The following is a 20,920-nucleotide window of genomic DNA, read 5'->3' on the forward strand; positions in this document are numbered from 1 at the left end:
GAATAAAGGACTGGACATTCAAATTGATACAAAACCTTTGACTTGGGAGGGAGTATCAGAGCTGTAACAGAGACATGATGGGCTGTGTGAAAGAGAATAGCTGAAAACTAGTGTAGGTTGGGAAGTCAAAGTTAACACGCAAGTTTCCCAGCTCTGGAGGTTAGTATCAGCGGTTTAGAAGAGACGTGACATGGGCTGTGTGAAAGAAAAGGGGAAAACCAGGACGGGTTGGGAAGTCCAAGTCAATCTGCAAATTTCTTTGGAGTACGTTTGGAAGTAGTATCAGAGACACGACAACGACTGTGTGAAGGGGAATAGAAGAAACCTAGTGCAGGTTTGGAAATTGTTGTCAATCAGCAAATTTCACTGCTTCAGGGGGACTATTTGAGGCATGAAGGTGACTATGTGAAAGGGAAGAGTGGAAAGCCAGGATGGGCTGGGTAGTTGGAGTTGAACTGCAAATTTACTGGGTTTGTGAAAGATGCTGAAGTCTGTTTCCGCTGCCTTCCATCTAGGTGCGTTCTATGCAGTGGCCTGGCGCCGTCCATAGAATCCCGACATCGATTTGCAGCCAGGCCTGTCGTGCCGGCGAGCGTAAGAAGATTGTGAAGGGCATCCAGTGTTGCTGGCACTGCGAGCGGTGCGACGGCTACCAGTACCAGGCGGACACGTTCACCTGCAAGATGTGCCGCTTTGACTTGCGGCCCAACGAGAACCACACGGCCTGCGTTGCCATCCCCATTGTCAAGCTGGAGTGGCGCTCTCCCTGGGCAGTGATCCCGGTGCTGATCGCGGTGGCGGGCATCATGGCCACCCTCTTCGTGGTGGTCACTTTCGTGCGGTACAACGACACGCCCATTGTGAAGGCGTCGGGGCGCGAGCTCAGCTACGTGCTGCTTACCGGCATCTTCCTGTGTTATGCCACCACCTTCCTGATGATTTCCACCCCTGACGTGGGGATCTGCTCCCTGCGGCGGATCTTTTTGGGCCTGGGCATGAGCATTAGCTACGCCGCCCTGCTCACCAAAACCAACCGCATCTACCGCATCTTCGATCAGGGCACCATGTCCTTGAGTGCGCCCCGGTTCATCTCGCCAGCTTCGCAGCTCATCATCACATTCACGCTGGCGTCGGTGCAGCTGCTAGGCGTGTGCATCTGGTTTGGCGTGGATCCCTCCAAGGCCATCATCGATTACGAGGATCAGAGGACGTCTAATCCGGCCATGGCCCGCGGCGTGCTCAAGTGCGACATCTCCGACCTCTCCCTGATCTGTCTGCTGGGTTACAGTATGCTGCTCATGGTCACCTGTACCGTGTACGCCATTAAGACCAGAGGGGTGCCAGAGACTTTCAACGAGGCCAAGCCCATTGGTTTTACCATGTACACCACTTGCATTATCTGGCTGGCGTTCATCCCCATCTTCTTTGGCACTTCGCAGTCCACAGAAAAGGTATGAATACAGTTCTTTAAATTAATTTGATTGGAAACTGTTTTTCTCCTTTCATGTTACAGGGGGTCCTCGGTTTCTATTCCTACAGTGGCAACCCAACCCAAATTTGTACAAATTGTTAAATCAGTGAAATTGCTTTTCATTTGCAAATGGATCCAAACTTTATCAGAATCATCAGAATCAGAATGCGGCATATGATGGTATAGCTTCTGAGTCTGCAGAGACGTAGCACATTTTAACAAAAATATATAGATACGGGGATATTTTGCAAAATTCTGAGTATTTTTGGAGACAACATTAATAATTTAAATTGAATGAGGAAGGATAGTCTAAAACCAAAAAATGGGTCGTGCATAAAAAGGATGTATACCTGTAGAAAAGTTGCATGCAAACAAACAGTCCAGGGATTTCCAAGCTGTAGTGCATGGTATATCCATCCATCCATCCATCCATCCATTTTCTGTCACGCTGCTCCTCACGCGGGTCGCGGGCGTGCCGGAGCCTATCCCAGCTGTCATCGGGCAGGAGGCGGGGTACACCCTGGACCGGTCGCCAGCCAATCGCAGGGCACATACAAACAAACAACCATTCACACTCACATTCACACCTACGGGCAATTTAGAGTTGTCAATGAACCGAGCTCGCATGTTTTTGGGATGTGGGAGAAAAGCCACGCAGGCACGGGGAGAACATGCAAACTCCACACAGGCGGGCCCGGGGATCGAACCCGGGTCCTCAGAACTGTGAGGACCCGCGCTGCCGCATGGTATAATAGTTGTGAAATTGAACTGAAGATATTTATCATTTGCTCGGTTCATGACGGAGCTCCATTCCTACAGTAGCAAAATTGTATGCAACGTTAAATTAGCAAAATTGCATCCACTCTGCCATATGGACCTGAACTGTATGGGACATTTGACATTGTAGTTTCTTCAGTTTAACTAAACTATAGTATGTATTGGTTTGCTAACGTAAATAATTTTGTCAATCACATGGAACTGTATTGATCATATTGGAACAATGACACTGTTGTGTGGTCAGCAGAGGTATAACATATGTCACTACTAGGCAGCAATTTGCAGCCTAAACGGGTTGCAGTAGCTATCGAAAGTCAATAGGAAGAAAGAAAATGGTTGTAAACAATTCAACTTGGGTACCTTGGAAGCGTGCTCCTAATTTGCAATGTGAAGAACATTATCTCGGAGCCTTGGGCCGCGCTGCTTTTCTGTTCCGCATTTTCGTTCCGCTGTTCCACTTTTCCCTCACCTTTTTGTTTTAATAAGGCTGTTAATGTTTAATTAAGAAACTTGTTGGGCTATAATGCATTCTTGGGATCCATCCATAGTCCTACCTGCTACAGTCATTAACATGTTTATTAAGGCTGGATTTACACTGCATGGTTCAAGTGACACAATTCAGATTTCTTTTGTCAGCAACTGGGATTTTGCTTACAATTGGGATATGCGAAATGGCAGCATAAATGAAAAAAATAAACTGCATGGAACCAAATATCTTCAGATCAGAATAAGGCCTCCAAAATGTGGATTCAAATCCAAGACATATTGGATAACTGCCAATGTGAGTGCAGTGTAAACACCGATTGGATAAACTCCGTCAAACCAAGTTTAGTCTCAATGCAATACACATTCAAAACACACGCGATGGCAAAGACAATGACACAAGTGTAAAAATGCTATATTAGAGGGATGTCCTTCATTGAATAATCTAAATAACTGCCGAATGTGGCCGGTGGAGTCATGTCGAGATTCCCCTCAGAGTCAGCCCAGGCAAAAAGAAACAGTATGGATCATTTCCTATTTCTATTATTTATGTATTATTGTTTACTTCCGTGGCGTAGCTGCCCGGTGTTGACGCTTGTGGAGGTATGAATGTGCTATTTCGACATGTCCGCATGTGTTCTAGTAGTGCAAGCGCAGCCGTAGGCGTATGGCTCACTTTAAATGTGCATGGAAATAGAATTGAGGACTTGGACGTACAGCGTAAATTCAGATAAGATATCCCACTTTGTTTTTAGCATACAAAACAACACAGTAATTCATGTTAAAGCATATAAATGTGAGTATAACATGAACAATTTTCATAGTAATACAAGTTAATTTGGCCGAACGCACAAGAACCCATGCATCAGAGAGAGATGCTGTGTACACACTCATATTCCCAAGTCAAATCAATGTTTCTGACCTCATGAACCATATTCACGGATCAGATTCGTTGAGGGCCTCAACAGAGGCTGAGGAGACGGTCTGGGAAAGAAGAAACAATAGAAAAGTGTCCATCCAATTGAAAGGGGTATTTTTTTTTCTGGCCAGCCTCTTAGAGGGGGCTTTGTGCGCTAACACCAGAAGACAGCCGGGGACGGAAAAGCCTCGCACTGGCACTAACGCTATGAAGAGAACCAGCGTAACGTCCGACGGATGCAATAAAACGAATCCTCACCTCCTCCCCTTGGAGATTAAACAAACCAAAACATCATAAACCCCAAAAAAACAAAACACAAAAAAAGAAAAAAGACCTGCTGTGTGAAGCAGGTATGTATGTCTTTCCGCTTCCCAGTCTCAGCCCCCAAATCATTTCAATAGTGTACAGCAGTGCAGAAAATCTGCATATGACTGCAGTCGACTAAATGACATTAATAATGCAGCGTGTGACCGGCAGCACAATGTCTTGTTTACATACGCTCGCTGTGAATCTGCATAACAGCTTGTTCGCACACCCACCTGCGGTTAATGCGTTAAAAGTAACGTCTCATACCCGACCCGGCTGGTTTCATGTTAGCGCTCATCAAACATGCCGTATGCCTAAAAGCAAAGAAAAGTGGAAAAAAAAGATGTTTCCCCAGTGAATACCACATTTGATCTAATTTATTCAATTTCCTCGCTTCTGAAGATTTATCACAGGCGGATTAAGCATCCATTAGCTAGTTGTTTTGTGTTTACAATAGAAAAACTTGTCATCGTTTCTTCCATAAGTCAAATGAATTGAATTTACTGAGAGTCTTTTCCAAAATGAAGGTCTTAAAAAACATGACACGCAATCCTTATATGCACTTTTCAAAACTCTTTCAAATGCCACAAACAAGAAACAATATGACTTTGTTTACTTTACAGACGTTTTTTAAACAGTGACAAATTTAAAATGTATCTGCACTCACTATAAAATGATGCATACTTTTTTATTAGAGCGGAGGCCACTATTTGAGATAATACTGTCTCTATATGTATGTTGCTCTGCACGAGGGAGTCCCAAAAATGGGAGGAAGGCGGGTTTTCTTCGGGTACTCCAGCTTCCTCCAACATGCGTGACAGGTTCATTGAAAACTCGAAATTGCCCTGTAGGTGTGAACGGTTGTTTGTTTCTATGTGCCCTGCGAATGGCTGCCGACCAGTTCGGGGTGTACCCCGCCTCTTGCCCACAGTCAGCTGGTTTAGGCTCCAGCTCGCCCGCGACTCGAGTGAGGATAAACGGTCCGGAAAATGGACGGATGGGCATTCCCTCCCCCCCAAAGGTAAAAAGAGTCAGCTATTCTTTAGCATTTACTCAAAAACATGCTTTTTTTTCCATATTTTTCAGGGTGTGTGAAGGGAATAGGCGTGTCAGAATGGCGAAGAAGAGAAACTTTGGGAAGCTCAATACCTTGCGGCTACTTCTGCTAGCTAGTTCGCGAGCTAAGTAGAAATACTGCACACTTTATTAGGGACACCTGCACAAACTGAGTAGTTAACTGACAAATAACAACATGGTGTGTCAGCAAGACAATACGGTCAGATTTAGTGAATGTGAGGTCTTAAATTTGGGCCAGCAGATGCCCAAATCTGAAAAATGTTTGATTCTACATTTGATATAGGACCTGCTTCCTCTTGCTCCTAACAACATTAGTTGCTCATTAGCATCCACATCAACTTGACTGGAAGCTAGTCCCACTTTTATCACTTAAAAAAAAAAAAAAAAAAACATCTACCATGGCCCTAAGCTATGCAAAGGCAGAAAAAAAAACTTTTTAATTTTTTTAAAGGGACTCAACTTGATCACAGCAGGGAACCAAAATGGTTGAGTCACAGGGAAAAAAAAAAAAGAAAAAAGACTGGCTTGTTGTTGAATATACCCTTAAGGGATCCTAGGGACATTTGGGGCTAGTCATTTCCAAGCAATTTGACTGTGATGAAAGAATAATAATGTGCCATTTCAGTTCCTTAAATTAACCTGAATGGCTGCATAAAATCCGACACATTTGTTTCAGTGTTCCACTGAAAACCCTTTGTAGCCCCACATGTACTTCATCATACAGTAAATGAATGCAATCCTTTATGTTAAGACTTCGCTTTGGACTGCTGGCTTTCCGTTTGTACTTTTTCCCATTTAAAGCAGGCAGCACAATTTCATTTTCTTAACCTTTCAAAGTCATATGTCAGTATTGTCGAAAAACCGAAAACCCACCGCAGTGGTTTTTCATTTCTGCAGGTTTTTCTCCCATTCAAAGCCTGCAGAACAATTTCACACCTTTTATTTCTACCATTTATTTTCTGGATGGGGTGCCTTTCTCCTGAAACAATAAATGTCTGCGTCTTAATGGTGTGTAGGTAAAAAGAAAGTGTGTGTGACAGTTTTTGTCGTGAGTGACAAATGAGCGAGGGTATTTAAAGGACGTCTTAAGCGTTTCATAGTGACAGAAACAGTATGCTTCTTATTTGGGGGGAATTATCTCATGTCAAAGCAAAGGCCCTGTAAAGGCCCTGTAAAGCAGCACACACACATTGACACATCTTGCAGAGCAATTAAACGCTCCACTTCTTTCTGCCACAATTGGATGCTTTCACTTGAGAGTACATCCAACCGGACGCCACGGGGAGACGTTCTCCATTATTCAAAGTGGGACACAGGGTCCCGATCGTAAGCATTTATTATTTCCTTTTTTTTTCTTTTTTTCTACAGTAGCTTCAGTGACGTCTGCTCACCCGGTGGGCGACGACCTAAATCGGTAGTTAATGGACGAGGAGCCACGGGACAAAAGCTTGGGATAGATGCCCCGAGTACAAATGACTCTAATTCAAGAGGTTGTGCCATCGTCATCGTCATCAATGGACCGACGTAGCAAGCCAGTGTTGTGCGTTTCTGGATGAAGCCTGGATGAAGTCCACTACAACAAAAATAGGAGTAGAGGGGCATGAGTGAAACTGTACATGAATGAATAAATACTATGCCGATGTGAACAAAAAAGGCAGCACGAGTAGTAGTAGTATGGCTGTGGGGAATCAAATAACTCGTGTAAATCAACTTCAAAAATAGGTTGACACAAAATTTCTGCCGCAAGGCTCTGCCGGGAGCGGAAAAAAAAGAAACAAAAGTTCTGCCCAGAACCATGTGTGTGCCGCCGGAACCCATGTTTCACATGGACATTTATTGTAGACGGACGGACGCACTGTTGGGCCAATGATAAACTTTGCCAAAAACAATAAAGGAGCATCTGTAAGTGATTTTGAAGATGCTGTTAGATGTGTACATATAACATGATTAATATGAGTGAGCTGAATTGTAATTAGTATTTGTTTTACTTAAACTGGTAAGTAAAATCGCTAGGCTCGCTAATGCTAACCGTTTAGCATTGAGCATTTTGCTGTCTCATATTCTGTACACCAAATTTATACCATCTACTCAGTACCAACATATGCTGTTTAAGTATGGAAGTCCATCCCTCATAAATGAGAATAACATGTATTAGTTTGTGGGGGAAAAGATTCTAGAAAGATTTGATAGTGACAGCCCTAAAGATTATGTAGATCGTTATTGAATTTGAATAAATACTACACGCAGGTGGGAATGGCAACTCTATCAGTTAATACTGTGTAGAAGTGAATGTGAACAATATGGCACCGAGCATAATCAGCAGCATTGAATGGAGATTGTTCATGAATTTAACAATTACTATAACTGCATGCAGACACGGATTGCAACTTTGCATGACGAAGCTGCATTCTGTAGATTATTGTATTGAATCCTAATATAGTGCATACTATATATTGGCGATGTCAAGCGGAATCCTCACATCTCCGAAACTATCACTTTTCAAGAAACCAAAACATTGCATTTTAAATGAGAGCAAGCCCAACACTTCAAATTGGTCAATCCTTTATAAAAATAACAATGTGCAACTGTACATGAATGACAAACACAAAAAGGCAGCAAGAGTATTTAGCAGCATGATTGTTTTACTGAATTCGAGTAAATATTATATACTGTATGTAGAATACTAGTGAATGGCAACTGTGTACAATGCACGTGAATGTGGTTCAAAAGCCAACAAGAAGAGTCATCAGCATTTTATGTCAATTGTTATATTGACTTTGAATAAATACGATACAATGTATGCAGATGTGAAAGGCAACAGCGAACGACATACAGTAAATAGATGCAAATGTGAGTAAAAAGGCAGCAAGAATAGTCAGAAGCAATACATGTAGATTGTTGTTATTGACTTGTAATGGCTATGACATGCATTATGTAGACATGAATGTGAGCAAAAAGGCAGCAAGAATAGCCTCCAGCATTGTATGTACATTTTGTTATTGAATTGAATTACACATTTTGAAGTTGTTATCAATGTGTGGATGTTCATCACGTACTTATAGGGAAAATACCTATCCATCATCATATCCACGTGTGTATATTGTGACGCATACTACATGATTTAATCCCGCTCCAGATGTTCCGACGTTCCCATAGTCGGTCTCCCGGCCGCCAGCTCTACAGGCCCTCACTTTGACTATTTCCAGCACTGCCATATGTGGCATTATTCACCGTAATGTCCCGGCGGCCCAATAAGGCGTAATGAAGATTGATGCGGGCAAGCGCAGAGCGACATCTTCAGTTTGTCTTTTTTCCCCCCCCCCCCCCCCCCAAGAGCAGTTGTGGCGTTCATTAGGACTATCCACCTCCAGATTCCCCCCCCCCCCCCCCCCCCCCCCCCGACCCCCAACCACATCTGGAGTTTCGGGCCAGCAATCCCCTACGAGTGCTGCAGTCAAGGGTGAACAGGCCGTTAAACTAATCAAGGCTAAAGGACTGTGATCTTTACAAACGACGGTGCGCGAACCAAGCTCTATTATCGAGTCCCCTGAGGCTTCTATTTGTTTATTAGCTTAATGAGAGCACCGCTGTGGAGGATGTTCAACGCCGCAACCCCTCTCTTGCTGCACAACCTACTGCGAAACAACGCGGTGGGACAGGTTTGGAAATCATCTGATGGTTTTGAGATACTCTCTAGGGTCCTCGGTTAAAATAGCGTCTGTATACAATTCTCAACTCTCAAATTAAGCTCATATTTTGTTTTCTTTTTTTGCTCACTTTGTGGTGCTAATGAGGGAATTTCACACAAGCAGGGGACTGTCCTCCTGTTGTTTACCTGCCCCACATTTGAGGTGTTGCTTAAGTTTGTTATTAGCTGAAAAAAATTATGCAATTGTTCTTTAATCCGCCCTTATCAACTTCCAAGGAGAAAACGACATTGCTGACATTTAGCAGAATCATAGACTACTAAACAAGGAAATGCAGTTTCTGTAGAAATTGCATGTAGATGCTGAAGAGCTGATGCTGAACGGAAATGAAGTAGAATTATTTTAAATGCATTAAATATATAACGCAAGAAATGCTGCATTTTGCAAATGCTATCAACATGCTAACATGTATGCTAACAAATAGCTAGAAAGGAATGCAAGTACAAAAAGCGCTAAGGTGTGATTTGATAAGGTTTTTACATCTTTACCTGCATTCTGGTACCATTTCTAATGAGAAGTGATCAAATGCATGCAAGCAGTTGCTATGCAGTTGCTATGCTAACATTTAGTTAGTTAGCATTTAGTTCGATAGCAACCTGAATAGAAAAAGCACTGAGACCACTTGTTAAGGGTTTGCATTTTTAGGGATCACCAGGGACAATTTCTAATGAGAATGGATAAAATGCAAGCAATTGGTATTCTAACATATAGCAAAATAGCAACAGGAGCACATAAAAAAAAAAAGAAAAAAAGCTACAGTAGATTGATGAGGCTTTTATATCTTTCCCTCCATTCAGGTGCTATTACTAATGAGAATTGAGCAAATGCTAAAATGTCAACAGTTGATGTGCTAACATAACGTGAGATAGCAACAAAAGTACAAGAAATGCTAAGGCGGCTTGATAAGGGTTTTACATCTTGTTCGGTATTCTGGTCCTATTTCTAATGAGAATGGATTAAATGCTAACAGGTATGCTAACATGTAGCAAAATAGCAATGGGAGGACAAAAAACGAAGTTTTAAATCACACCCTGTAACTGTATTCCAGTTATATTTGTAGTGAGAAATGTTCAAATGCTAGCATTAGGTATGCTAACCTCTATGCTTGTTGTGCAAATCCCATAGATTGATGTCATTCATATTTTCAGCTCGATAGAGTAATTTCCACATGACGAATGATCCGAACTCATCCAAAGTGGACAGTTATTTTAGTATGCAAACCATGTCCTACCGCTAGCAATTAAGTTTCATGCATTAACTCTCCATGCAAATAAGTGCGTACAATATTTATGCTGTGTACAAGGAAGTCGGCGGGCAACAATGTGGCATAACCCTGAGAAGCCTATGGGAAACCTTTACGTTCTGCAGTATGTGACCAAAATACCTCAGTATTGTTAATCAATAGGATTATTGCAACACATATACGCAAAGCAGTAATAATACCTGACACTTTGAGAACCAGTCCAAAATTGAGCAGTCGGCTTGTCAGATATCGTTCAAATCAATATGGGTCAAAATCCACACAGTCATGGCAACAGTGAATGACTTTGATTTAATAAACCGAGTGCTAGCAGCCACAGATAAATGAGATGCTTAAGTTGAAGAGTTACAATGAAACGTGTTGATTTGCCAAATTGAGAATTAGTGATGCATGCACGTCCAAATCGGGTGGCGGTATTAGCCGTGAGTCCATTATTAAAGCGAATTTCGATGTGAAATGAAAAGGTGCCAGCAGCGACGAATGGGCCCTCGTACCCCGTTGTTCACGGTGAATCCTCGAAAACAAACTTTGACACCATGCTGTACCCACATAAGAGGTCTTTGGGGAAAAAAAAAACTTTCACTATTTAGCATCGCCCGTCTGGCTAGGAAATGTATTCCAAACCACCATGCATTCATTCATATGCCGTGTGATGCAATTTGATGGTCTGAAAATGATTGATTTACTACAAACAACGTATCTTTATAAGCTACGATCGGCTTGACAATGTCAAGAAATCGTTAGCCTAACAGCTTAATTCCTCAAGTCATTTTTGAACGTTTTCAGAAAACAAGAAAAAAACGCAACAAATTCCATAAACAAGAATCCAGTTGCCACCATTCAACCTTGGCGGATTATCATGACCTTGATGACGACTATTCTAAACAAAGAAAAAACACATTGGTATTTGTTACTGATATTGTAACAGTAAGTTAAAAATGACACGGGCAATTATGCTATTGGGCTCACAAAATGTGGAAGACGGGGGAAAATATTTCAAATCTCTTCATTTGGGAATTGTATTGTAATAAAAAATGCCAGATTTTGTATATCTCCTGGATAAGGTAAATAGTTTGAAGTTGGAATGTTCTGGATCAGTCGAGAAATGCGATAGGAGGAGGTTAGTATGTAAAATATCTGTATTGATTTGGCAATGAAAAATGTGGCATAGTTATTAAAAAATGTGGTAGTTTGGCTGATGCGAAAAATAGTTCCCAAGAAGTCCTGAACGAGCTGCACACTTTGAAGCTGAAATGGAGGGAAAAGGGACGTTGAGGCATAAGAAAGATGCGAGACGAAGTAGCATGTTTTTTTCCAGGTCGTAGAAGCAGTATTTGATTGACAGTTGACAGTTGAACAGACATTCAACGAACACGCCCACAACATTTGAGTGTCTAGACAATGACTTGGAGAATGTCAAAAAAGAAGTGGGGAGAATAATAATATTTTTTTTTTCTCTTCACGATTCACATAATTATGGCTCCTACTGCGTTAGCCTAGGTTAGTGAGAGACTAGATTGACAACCCCCTTTACTGGCTTTCAAGTTAAAGACTATTTCTTTTTATGGGACTAATAGCTTGAATTCAACAGTGCGAGTCCCTAAGGCACCAGTAAAGCGGTCCACGGGCCATCCACAACATCTGTCAAGGGAACACCGCAGCTGCTTTGTCCGCCGTCCATACGGCCACGCTCCACTTCACCACCGTGCCACCGTTCACACATGCCACGGCAGGGACGCCTGGCCACTCAGCAAGACTGGCTCATAAGAAGAAAACATTAAAGCAGAGCTCATGTGGGGGTTTAAATGGTACGCAGCTTTGATGAAGGGGTCCGTGGGAGGGGGGCTGGGGGGGTGGTCTCACAGCGAGAGGTGCAAATGTATCCAGTGAGGAGGAAGAGCTCCCACTTTAAAGGCAAAATATGATCAAATATTTACACACCTTGGTACAAAGCATATCCATCCATCCATTTTGTGAGCGGCTTCTCCTCACGAGGGTCGCGGGCGTGCCGGAGCCTATCCCAGCTGTCATCGGGCAGGAGGCGGGGTACGCCCTGAACCGGTTGCCAGCCAATCGCAGGGCACCTAGGAACAAACAACCATTCGCACTCACATTCAGGCCTACGGGCAATTTAGAGTCTCCAAATAATGCATGTTTTTGGGATGTGGGAGGAAAGCGGAGTGCCCGGAGAAAAAAGCCACGCAGGCAGGGGGAGAACATGCAAACTCCACACAGGCGGGGCCGGGAATTGAACCCCGGTCCTCACAACTGTGAGGCAGAAGCTCTAACCAGTCGTCCACCGTGCCGCCACAAAGCACATATGTGTGTGTGTGTGTGTGTGTGTGTTTGTGTATGTGTGTGTGTGTGTGTATGTGTGTATGTATTTATGTATGTATGTATGTATGTATGTATGTATGTATGTATATATGTATATATATATATATATATATATATATATATATATATATATATATATATATATATATATAAAAGTATGCGCTAGTACTAGTAGTCTCCAATAGGCATAAAATAAGGACGGCTATGTAACCATTTAACAAGCATATAATTGTAGTTTGTTCGTTTATGCTATATAAAGCGCACCCAGAAAGCATTAATAGAGTTTTACTATGCCCACACTTTGTCATGTTACAGCCTTACTCCAAAATGTGAAAAAAGAGATTTGCAAATTTATTAAAGGAGTGGCCTCAGGACAACTGTGAATGTACTTGGGTTGCCCAGACTTGAATCTGATTAAACACGAGAGATCTAAAAATGGCTGCGCACCCAACCCGTTTGGTTGGCTGCAAAGAGGCCAATGGTGCATCAACAAAGTATTTTGCAAAGGCTGTGAATAGTTATATACAATACGTTATTTCTTAGTTTTTTTCATTACTTAGTCCCAGTTATGAATACAAAAATAAAAATGAAACTTTTTAATGTTGTCAATATGATGTGTGTGGTGAAAAAAAGGAATTTAACCTATTTTGGAAGAAGGTTGTAATAGAGTGGAGATTCGAACCGTGAACCGAAGAATTATAAGCCATATGTGCTAACCAATAGTTCACCATGCACCCCTTTAGCAAACAACTTGTATTACTAACATTTTTTATACAAGTTTGTTTTTTTGCCGCTGGAGTCATAATATGACCTGACTAGTGTTAGTTAAAAAAAAGTGAAACAAACGAGAAAGTGCAGGCTGGTTTGTCTTTGTCGATCCATCGTGGCGGAAACTCCAACAACAGCTTGGCCGACTAACGGGTCATTGGACGCACTAATGAGAATCCAACACAGCAGCTGTCACATGCGCCGTGCAGGCCACTTGGCCTCCTCAAACATTCCCAACACAGAGGCAAAAGAAGATAAAGGGTTAACGAGGGCGTGTGTTTGTTTATCGCCCCCACAGATGTACATCCAGACCACCACGCTGACCATCTCGGTGAGCCTGAGCGCCTCTGTGTCCCTGGGCCTGCTCTACATGCCCAAGGTCTACGTGGTCCTCTTCCACCCCGAGCAGAACGTGCCCAAGCGCACGCGCAGCCTCAAGGCCGTGGTCACCGCCGCCACCATGTCCAATAAATTCAACCCCAAGGCCGGCCTCAGGCCCAATGGTGAAGCCAAGACAGAGCTGTGCGAAAGCCTGGAAACACAAAGTAAGGCCTTGAATGGCTTCCTCGTTTTGTCCTTCAGAATGTGAATCAAATTGATGCGCAATTTGGAAGGAAGGGAGTTATTTCATACTTGAGCGACTTCGCTAAACTGCCACCATTGTTAATTTAGTCTGCTTTGGGTATTGTTGTCAAGTCATTGCAAGGACAGATTACAATTGTTACACCCATCATGTTCTAGAAGCCCATTCAACCCCAAACACACATAATCTTGTGACAGTTACCCCCTGCTATTTGTGGGGGATAGGGACCAAGCCCGACTGCGAATAGCGAAAAAAAAACCACGAATACTCGACACCCCCTGAAATTGCCTATAATAATAGTTGAAGGTGTAAATATACCACAAATTGTGATCCCAAAAGACTTGATCATTTCAAACTCGTCTTACATCCTTACCCATAAAAATAAATGTATGACAGATGTTTGGATTTCGATAAAATGCATCGCAAGTGCTCACGTACAAGCACGTGTGGTGAAGAATCTCCTTAACTTCCAACTAACAACCCAGGCTAAACTTCGCTCCTCCTCGACATACAAATATATTGTCTTTTAGCCCATATTTATCACTTTCAAAATATTTTGACAACAATTACCATAATTCCCCATGTATAATTTGCAATAGTTTTCCCAAAAAATCTTTCAAAGTCAATATTGTGTAGTATGCATGGGTATAGTCTTCTTCTTCTTCTTTTCCTTTGGGCTTGTCCCTTTAGGGGTTTCCACAGCGCGTCATCCTTTTCCATGTAAGCCTTTCTATCTCCTGCATCCTCCTCTCGAACACCAACTGCCCTCATGTCTTCCCTCACGACATCCATCAACCTTCTCTTTGGTCTTCCTCTCGCTCTCTTGCCTTGCAGCTCCATCCTCATCATCCTTCTACCAATATACTCACTCTCTCTCCTCCGGACGAGTCCAAACCATCCAAGTCTGCTCTCTCTAACTTTGTCTCCAAAACATCGAACCTCGGCCGTCCCTCCGATGAGCTCGTTTCTAATTTTATCCAACGTGGTCACTCCAAGAGCGAACCTTGACATCTTCATTTCCGCCACCTCCAGCTCTGCTTCCTGTTGTCTCTTCAGTGCCACTGTCTCTAATCCGTACATCATGGCTGGCCTCACCACTGTTTTAAAAACTTTGACCTTCATCCTAGCACAGACTCTTCTGTCACATAAAACACCTGACACTTTCCCCCACCCGTTCCAACCCGCTTGGACCCGTTTCTTCACGTCCTGACCACACTCACCATTGCTCTGGACGCTTGACCCCAAGTATTTAAAGTCCTCCACCCTTGCTATCTCTTTTCCCTGTAGCCTCATTCACCCCCCTCATTCATGCACATATATTCTTACTTCGGCTAATCTTCAGTCCTCTGCTTTCTAACTGTTCCTCCAGCTGCTCCCTGCTTTCACTGCAGATCACAATGTCATCTGCAAACATCATGGTCCACGGGGATTCCAGTCTAAGCTCATCTGTCAGCCAATCCATCACCACTGCAAACGGGAAGGGGCTCAGGACTGATCCCTGATGCAGTCCCACCTCCACCTAAAATTCGTCTGTAACACCTACAGCACACCTCACCACTGTTCTGCTGCCCTCGTACACGTTCTCTATTAGTCTAACATACTTCTCTGCCACTCCAGACTTCCGCATGCAGTACCACAGTTCCTCTCTGGGTACTCTGTCATAGGCTTTCTCTAGCTCTACAAAGACACAATGTAGCTCCTACTGACCTTCTCTGTACTTTTCCATCAACACGCCGGTGGAAATTCAGCTATTGTGGGTCGAAGACGAAGGAGAGGTGGAAAGCGGGTTCTTCGGCAGAAAGAGAAGAGGAAAGCACAGAGCCTAGAACTGAATGTGGGGACTTTGAATGTTGGGACTACGACAGGAAAATCTCGGGAGTTGGTTGACATGATGATTAGGAGAAAGGTTGATATATTGTGTGTCCAGGAGACCAGGTGGAAAGGCACTAAGGCTCGAAGTTTAGGGGCAGGGTTTAAATTATTTTACCATGGTATAGATGGGAAGAAAAATGGAGTCAGGGTTATTTTAAAAGAAGAGTTGGCTAAGAATGTCTTGGAGGTGAAAATAGTATCAGATCGAGTGATGAGGCTGAAACTTGAAATTGAAACTCATATCTATCTATGAGATTAGACTGGAATTCCCATGGACCATGATGTTTGCAGATGACATTGTGATCTGCAGTGAAAGCAGGGAGCGGGTGGAGGAACCGTTAGAAAGATGGAGGCATGCACTGGAAAGCAGAGGAATGAAGATGAGCCTGAGTAAGACAGAATATATGTGCATGAAGGAGAGGGTTGTTGGGGGGAAGAGTGAGGCTACAGGGAAAAGAGATAGCAAGGGTGGAGGACTTGAAATACTTGGGGTCAACCGTCCAGAGCAATGGTGAGTGTGGTCAGGAAGTGAAGAAACAGATCCAAGCAAGTTGGATCGTGTGGAGGAAGGTGTCAGGTGTGTTATGTGACAGAAGAGTCTGTGCTAGGATGAAGGTCAAAGTTTTTAAAACAGTGGTGAGGCCAGCCATGATGTACGGATTAGAGACAGTGGCACAGAAGAGACAACAGGAAGCAGAGCTGGAGGTGGCGGAAATGAAGATGTTGAGGTTCGCTCTCGGAGTGACCAGGTTGGATAAAATTAGAAATGAGCTCATCAGAGGGACAGCCAAGGTTCGATGTTTTGGAGACAAAGTTAGAGAGAGCGGACTTCGATGCTTTGGACACGTCCAGAGGAGAAATAGTGAGTATATTGGTCGAAGGATGATGAGGATGGAGCTGCTAGGCAAGAGAGCTAGAGGAAGACCAAAGAGAAGGTTGATGGATGTCGTGAGGGAAGACATGAGGGCAGTTGGTGTTCAAGAGGAGGGTGCAGGAGATAGAAAGGCTTACATGGAAAAGGATGACGCGCTGTGGCGACACCAAAAGGGACAAGCCCAAAGGAAAAGAAAAATAATTCCCCCTTTGCAGCTTTATTTGTGTCTTAACTCTTTTTTGTATTATCTTGTACCAGGAGTGAACGTGTTATTCAGGCACATGACATCTCTTGCTTTCAATATGTTGTGAAAGCCGGCCATTGTGCCACTGGACACGCGGGAGGTGGAAAATACTTCCGCAAAGCGTTCACTGTTAAAACTAAAACTAGGGTCCACCAGGCACGGTGGCCGACTGGTTAGAGCGTCAGCCTCACAGTTCTGAGGTGCGGGGTTCAATCCCCGTCCCCGCCTGTGTGGAGTTTGCATGTTCTCCCCGTGCCTGCGTGGGTTTTCTCCGGGTACTCCGGTTTCCTCCCACATCCCAAAAACATGCATGAATTGGAGACTCTAAATTGCCCGTAGGCATGACTGTGAGTGCGAATGGTTGTTTGTTCCTATGTGCCCTGCGATTGGCTGGCAACCAGTTCAGGGTGTACCCCGCCTCCTGCCCGATGACAGCTGGGATAGGCTCCAGCACGCCCGCGTCCCTAGTGAGGAGAAGCGGCTCAGAAAATGGATGGATGGATAGGGTCCACCACAGTAATATATGCATTACTAAAGAACAAGTAAAGTTTAGTATTAATAATAATACTGATCCGACTTTATGAGAAAAACTAATTAGGAGGGGATCACCAGTAACATTTACTGCAAATAAATATATCAATGGCTAGAAAGTCATGGGCACGCATTATACATAGGAAGAAGGGCTTTCCTGAATTTTGGAGTCAATTTTAGGGGTGTGCATTATACTCGAAAGCGTATTAAACATGAGAAATCATGGTACTACTTTCCTAATAGCCAGGGCTTTGGCCCCATCTTTTGGCATCAGAGGGTGTTACAGAGAGAGCAGAAAAAGACATATTAGTGAGTTTTTCAACTAATAGCCAAAGGTAGTTTCAACAGGAAAAAAATGTGAATATGTGAATTTATTAATAATGAAGCACAAATATGCAGGGCTTACTGTACTGTCTTGATGTCACTGAAAAACAAAAACAAAAATAAAACGAAGAAATCAAAACACATTTTCAACACTCCAGTTTGATGGGTAACTGGGCCTAGCATGCCCAACCGATCGCCAGAAGCAATTGTTGATGTGGAGGGCTGCTCGGCGCGCAGCTATTTGAATAACCGCCATTCGTCATTGTCATTGCCAGCGTGGATTTACGACTTGATAGAATTGAAAAATTCTTGTCGGCGCAGGGTGGCTCTTGCCAAGTAGTTCCGAATGTGTGCAGCGTCGGGATTTATCTGCGCCACCTCAGCGGATCGGCTAACACTGTCTGGGGACACGAGCGGAAAAGCTTGAAGGAGATGGTGGTGGTAGGGGAATTGGGGCGCTTTAAACAATCAACTACCCTGTGTGGGTAAAGCAGAGTAAGCACACCGAAAATCGAGCCGAATTTGAGCATTTTCAATCCCTTGCAATCTCAGTCTGCAGAGGCTCGATTATTGGATGTCTCTAAAGCATTATCCAAAGCGATTATCCTGTGGTTGGAGTGTGCTAAGAATGCTTTTTACCTCCCAGATCTACTCAGAAAACAGTCAAAGCCAACAATCAGAAATGTTCGACCTGTTTAATGCCCACGATCGTAAATCCTTATGTTTGTGGCCAACACCAAGTTGTGCTGAGCCTTGGACTCCATGATTGTAAGAATGAAACAATGAACTACCGCATTTTCTTGTGTATAATACGTACCTGAGTATAATCGCCACCACCAAACCCGTACCTTCCCAGTTGGATTTTTGCATAATGCGCACCCTTGATTTTTAATGACATTTTTAGCAAATAAATGTATATTGTACACGAGACATTACGCTAAGTGGGGTGCGCACACACCAACAATCGGACTGAATTTGAGCATTTTCTCCTGCTTCCAATCACAGTCAGCAAAGGTCAGACTGTCTGAATACTTGATCGATTACCCTGTTGTAGGGTGTCTTAAGAGGATGTTATCGTCCCTTATTTAGCTCAGAAAATGGTACAGGGCTGGCAAATCAAAAAAACGTTGAACCTCTTCAATATTTTCGTAAACCCTCAAGTGTTTGGTCAACACCAAGTTTGGCCGACCCATACTCTGTAATTTTGACACGAAACAGGATAGGCAATTATTCAGGGAACACAAATCCCAACAATGAGGCAGAATTTGAGCATTTTCCCATCTTCTAATCAAAGTCAGCAAGATTATCCTGAGCGATTATTCTCTGCTGTGAGCTGTGCTAACAGTGATTATTCCTCCCTGATCTGCTAGGAAATTGTACATTGCAACTGGTTGTAGAGTGTTTGTATAAATTGTCTCATAAGTCATTTACCACAGTAAAAATTTCGCCACCACAATGTCATCACCACATAGGCTAACAGTTAGCCTAGCTTCGAATACTTCTACTACTCCTATGTTTACTTACGTACTCATTTCCTCACAGGTCCGTCTTAGTGCTTACGGCTATAAGAGCGGCAAGAACACATGGGGCACATTAAGACACACTCCACATTAAGATGCTAAAAGTTGGTATCTGTGTCCCCAGCACACGGGAGATTTGACGAGAGCCATACTGTTGTTGTATTGTTCTCTTGAGTGGCCAAAAAAAACGCATCCTGATGTTTCCTTGCTCTTTTCCAGGTTTCTCCACAAAGCAAACGTACATCAGCTACAGCAACCACGCGATCTAACCGACGCCTCCAAGTCATGCTCGAGTCTCCATCTTTCAAATTCAGGATTTCCACCTGATCGACTTGTCAGGAGTGTCATTTTCACACGGATGGAAATCACGGGAGCGTGTTTCTTCCGAACACAGTAACTGCAGGAAAGCACTTGTGTAGGCGGCACAGTTGTGAGGTATCATCATGTGTTGTTAAAAAAATACTGCATGAAAGCCAATTGGAGACTGAAAAATGGAAGTTTTTTTCTTTGATTCATCGACGAAGTGACTGGCTGATGATGGTGAACTCGGACGCCAAAAATGTGTTTGAATGTTGTCAGTGTCGTCTGCCAACTGGCATCGGAATTTTTCGAAATGGGGTGCTCGATGGGAGAAAAAAAAACGTGGCTGGAGGAGGGAGAGGGGGATTCCTGCTGCGTTTATTCCAGTCTGAGTCATCCATGCACCAAATCTGCATTAAGACTCCCCCCGTGTTAATTTGCTGAGCTCTATTGGACAGAGTGTGTTGTGCATGATAATTTTAACATCATGTGTTGTATTGTTGCTGTATATTCGGAATGCGTTTTAACTCGGTCGTTACACTCGTTTGGGGGTGCGTTCAAAATGGTCTCGTGAGTGACTGTTGTGTACGTATCAAGCAGCTAACCCCCTCCGAGAGGTCCCCGCTGCCGCCTCGCCCTCATTGTATGTGCTTCATTCAACCGGACAGATCTTCACAGAAGAGGTTGAGCCCCCCCCCCCCCCCATCACTGCCAACAGCCATTTCCCCTCACAGGGTAAAAAAGCCTCGCTGTACAGATCCATTAAGAGGAGGAATGAAGATGAAGCATGCCCTTGAGAGCAGCCCGCCATACGTCCCTGAAGGTGATATCCATAGATCCCTAATGGGAAACCATACTTAGAAAATTCATTACGAAAGGTTCTATGTCCTCCACGGACACTCTGGTGATAAAGGGGGGAAAGGAGGTTGCGTGTTTATACATATCAAAGAAAAAAATCATTTATCTATCAATGAACAGATGAATCGAGAGGTATAAAAGCCGTCAGGTGTCTTGGGGGACGCATCACGTGTGTGTGGTGGTGGGGGGGGGAGGGGGGGGGGGGTCATCATTTATGTGTCACTTTTTACATGTCCCGCTCGCCCCGCAGTGTTTGTTTCGGAGGACTCGATTCAATGTGATTAAATAGATTGGTGATGTTTGCTTTCTGTCCTCCCAACATATTATAAAAGATGGGGGGGAAAAAATGTACAAAAAAAAGATACAGTGCCTGGCTTATCTGATTATGTATTTGTATAAAAAAAAAAAAAAAATACTAAAGTGTGTGAAGCATGTTTATTTTTTTTTTATACCAAATTTTATTTCTATTAAAATGTTTTCAAACTCAGAGCTACTCCCTTTTATTTATTTGGTTTGTTAAATTCGATCACCTGAAAATGTACGCAAGCCGTGTCCTATGCAGTCCTTCTTCTGGACAATTGTCTCAAAAGTCAAACCAAAACTTGACTGGAAAACACATCTCAAAAGACAAAAAAATGGAGACTTAAAAAAAAGCCGTGGCTGCTTGAAGCTTGAAATTGAAATGAGAACAACAAACAATCCACTGTA

At 43.3% G+C, this 20,920-nt stretch overlaps 1 protein-coding gene across 7 annotated transcripts in view; it reads left to right on the plus strand.

Annotated features, from left to right (window-relative positions):
* Positions 1-20,699, plus strand: part of LOC133483690 (metabotropic glutamate receptor 4-like) — a 157,297-nt gene extending 136,598 nt beyond the window's left edge. For 6 of the 7 annotated variants that reach the window (XM_061785220.1, XM_061785223.1, XM_061785221.1 and 3 more), the window contains 3 exons: positions 516-1,451; positions 13,405-13,651; positions 19,274-20,699. In XM_061785220.1, coding sequence (XP_061641204.1) covers positions 516-1,451; positions 13,405-13,651; positions 19,274-19,323 — 1,233 coding nt within the window. In that variant the 3' untranslated portion in view covers positions 19,324-20,699. The remainder of the gene's footprint in view (positions 1-515; positions 1,452-13,404; positions 13,652-19,273) is intronic. The other variant, XM_061785226.1, reaches the window with a different exon arrangement.
* The last annotated feature ends 221 nt before the right edge of the window (positions 20,700-20,920 follow it).

Source organism: Phyllopteryx taeniolatus, chromosome 9, assembly GCF_024500385.1.
Source record: "Phyllopteryx taeniolatus isolate TA_2022b chromosome 9, UOR_Ptae_1.2, whole genome shotgun sequence".
Taxonomy (NCBI): Eukaryota; Metazoa; Chordata; class Actinopteri; order Syngnathiformes; family Syngnathidae; genus Phyllopteryx; species Phyllopteryx taeniolatus.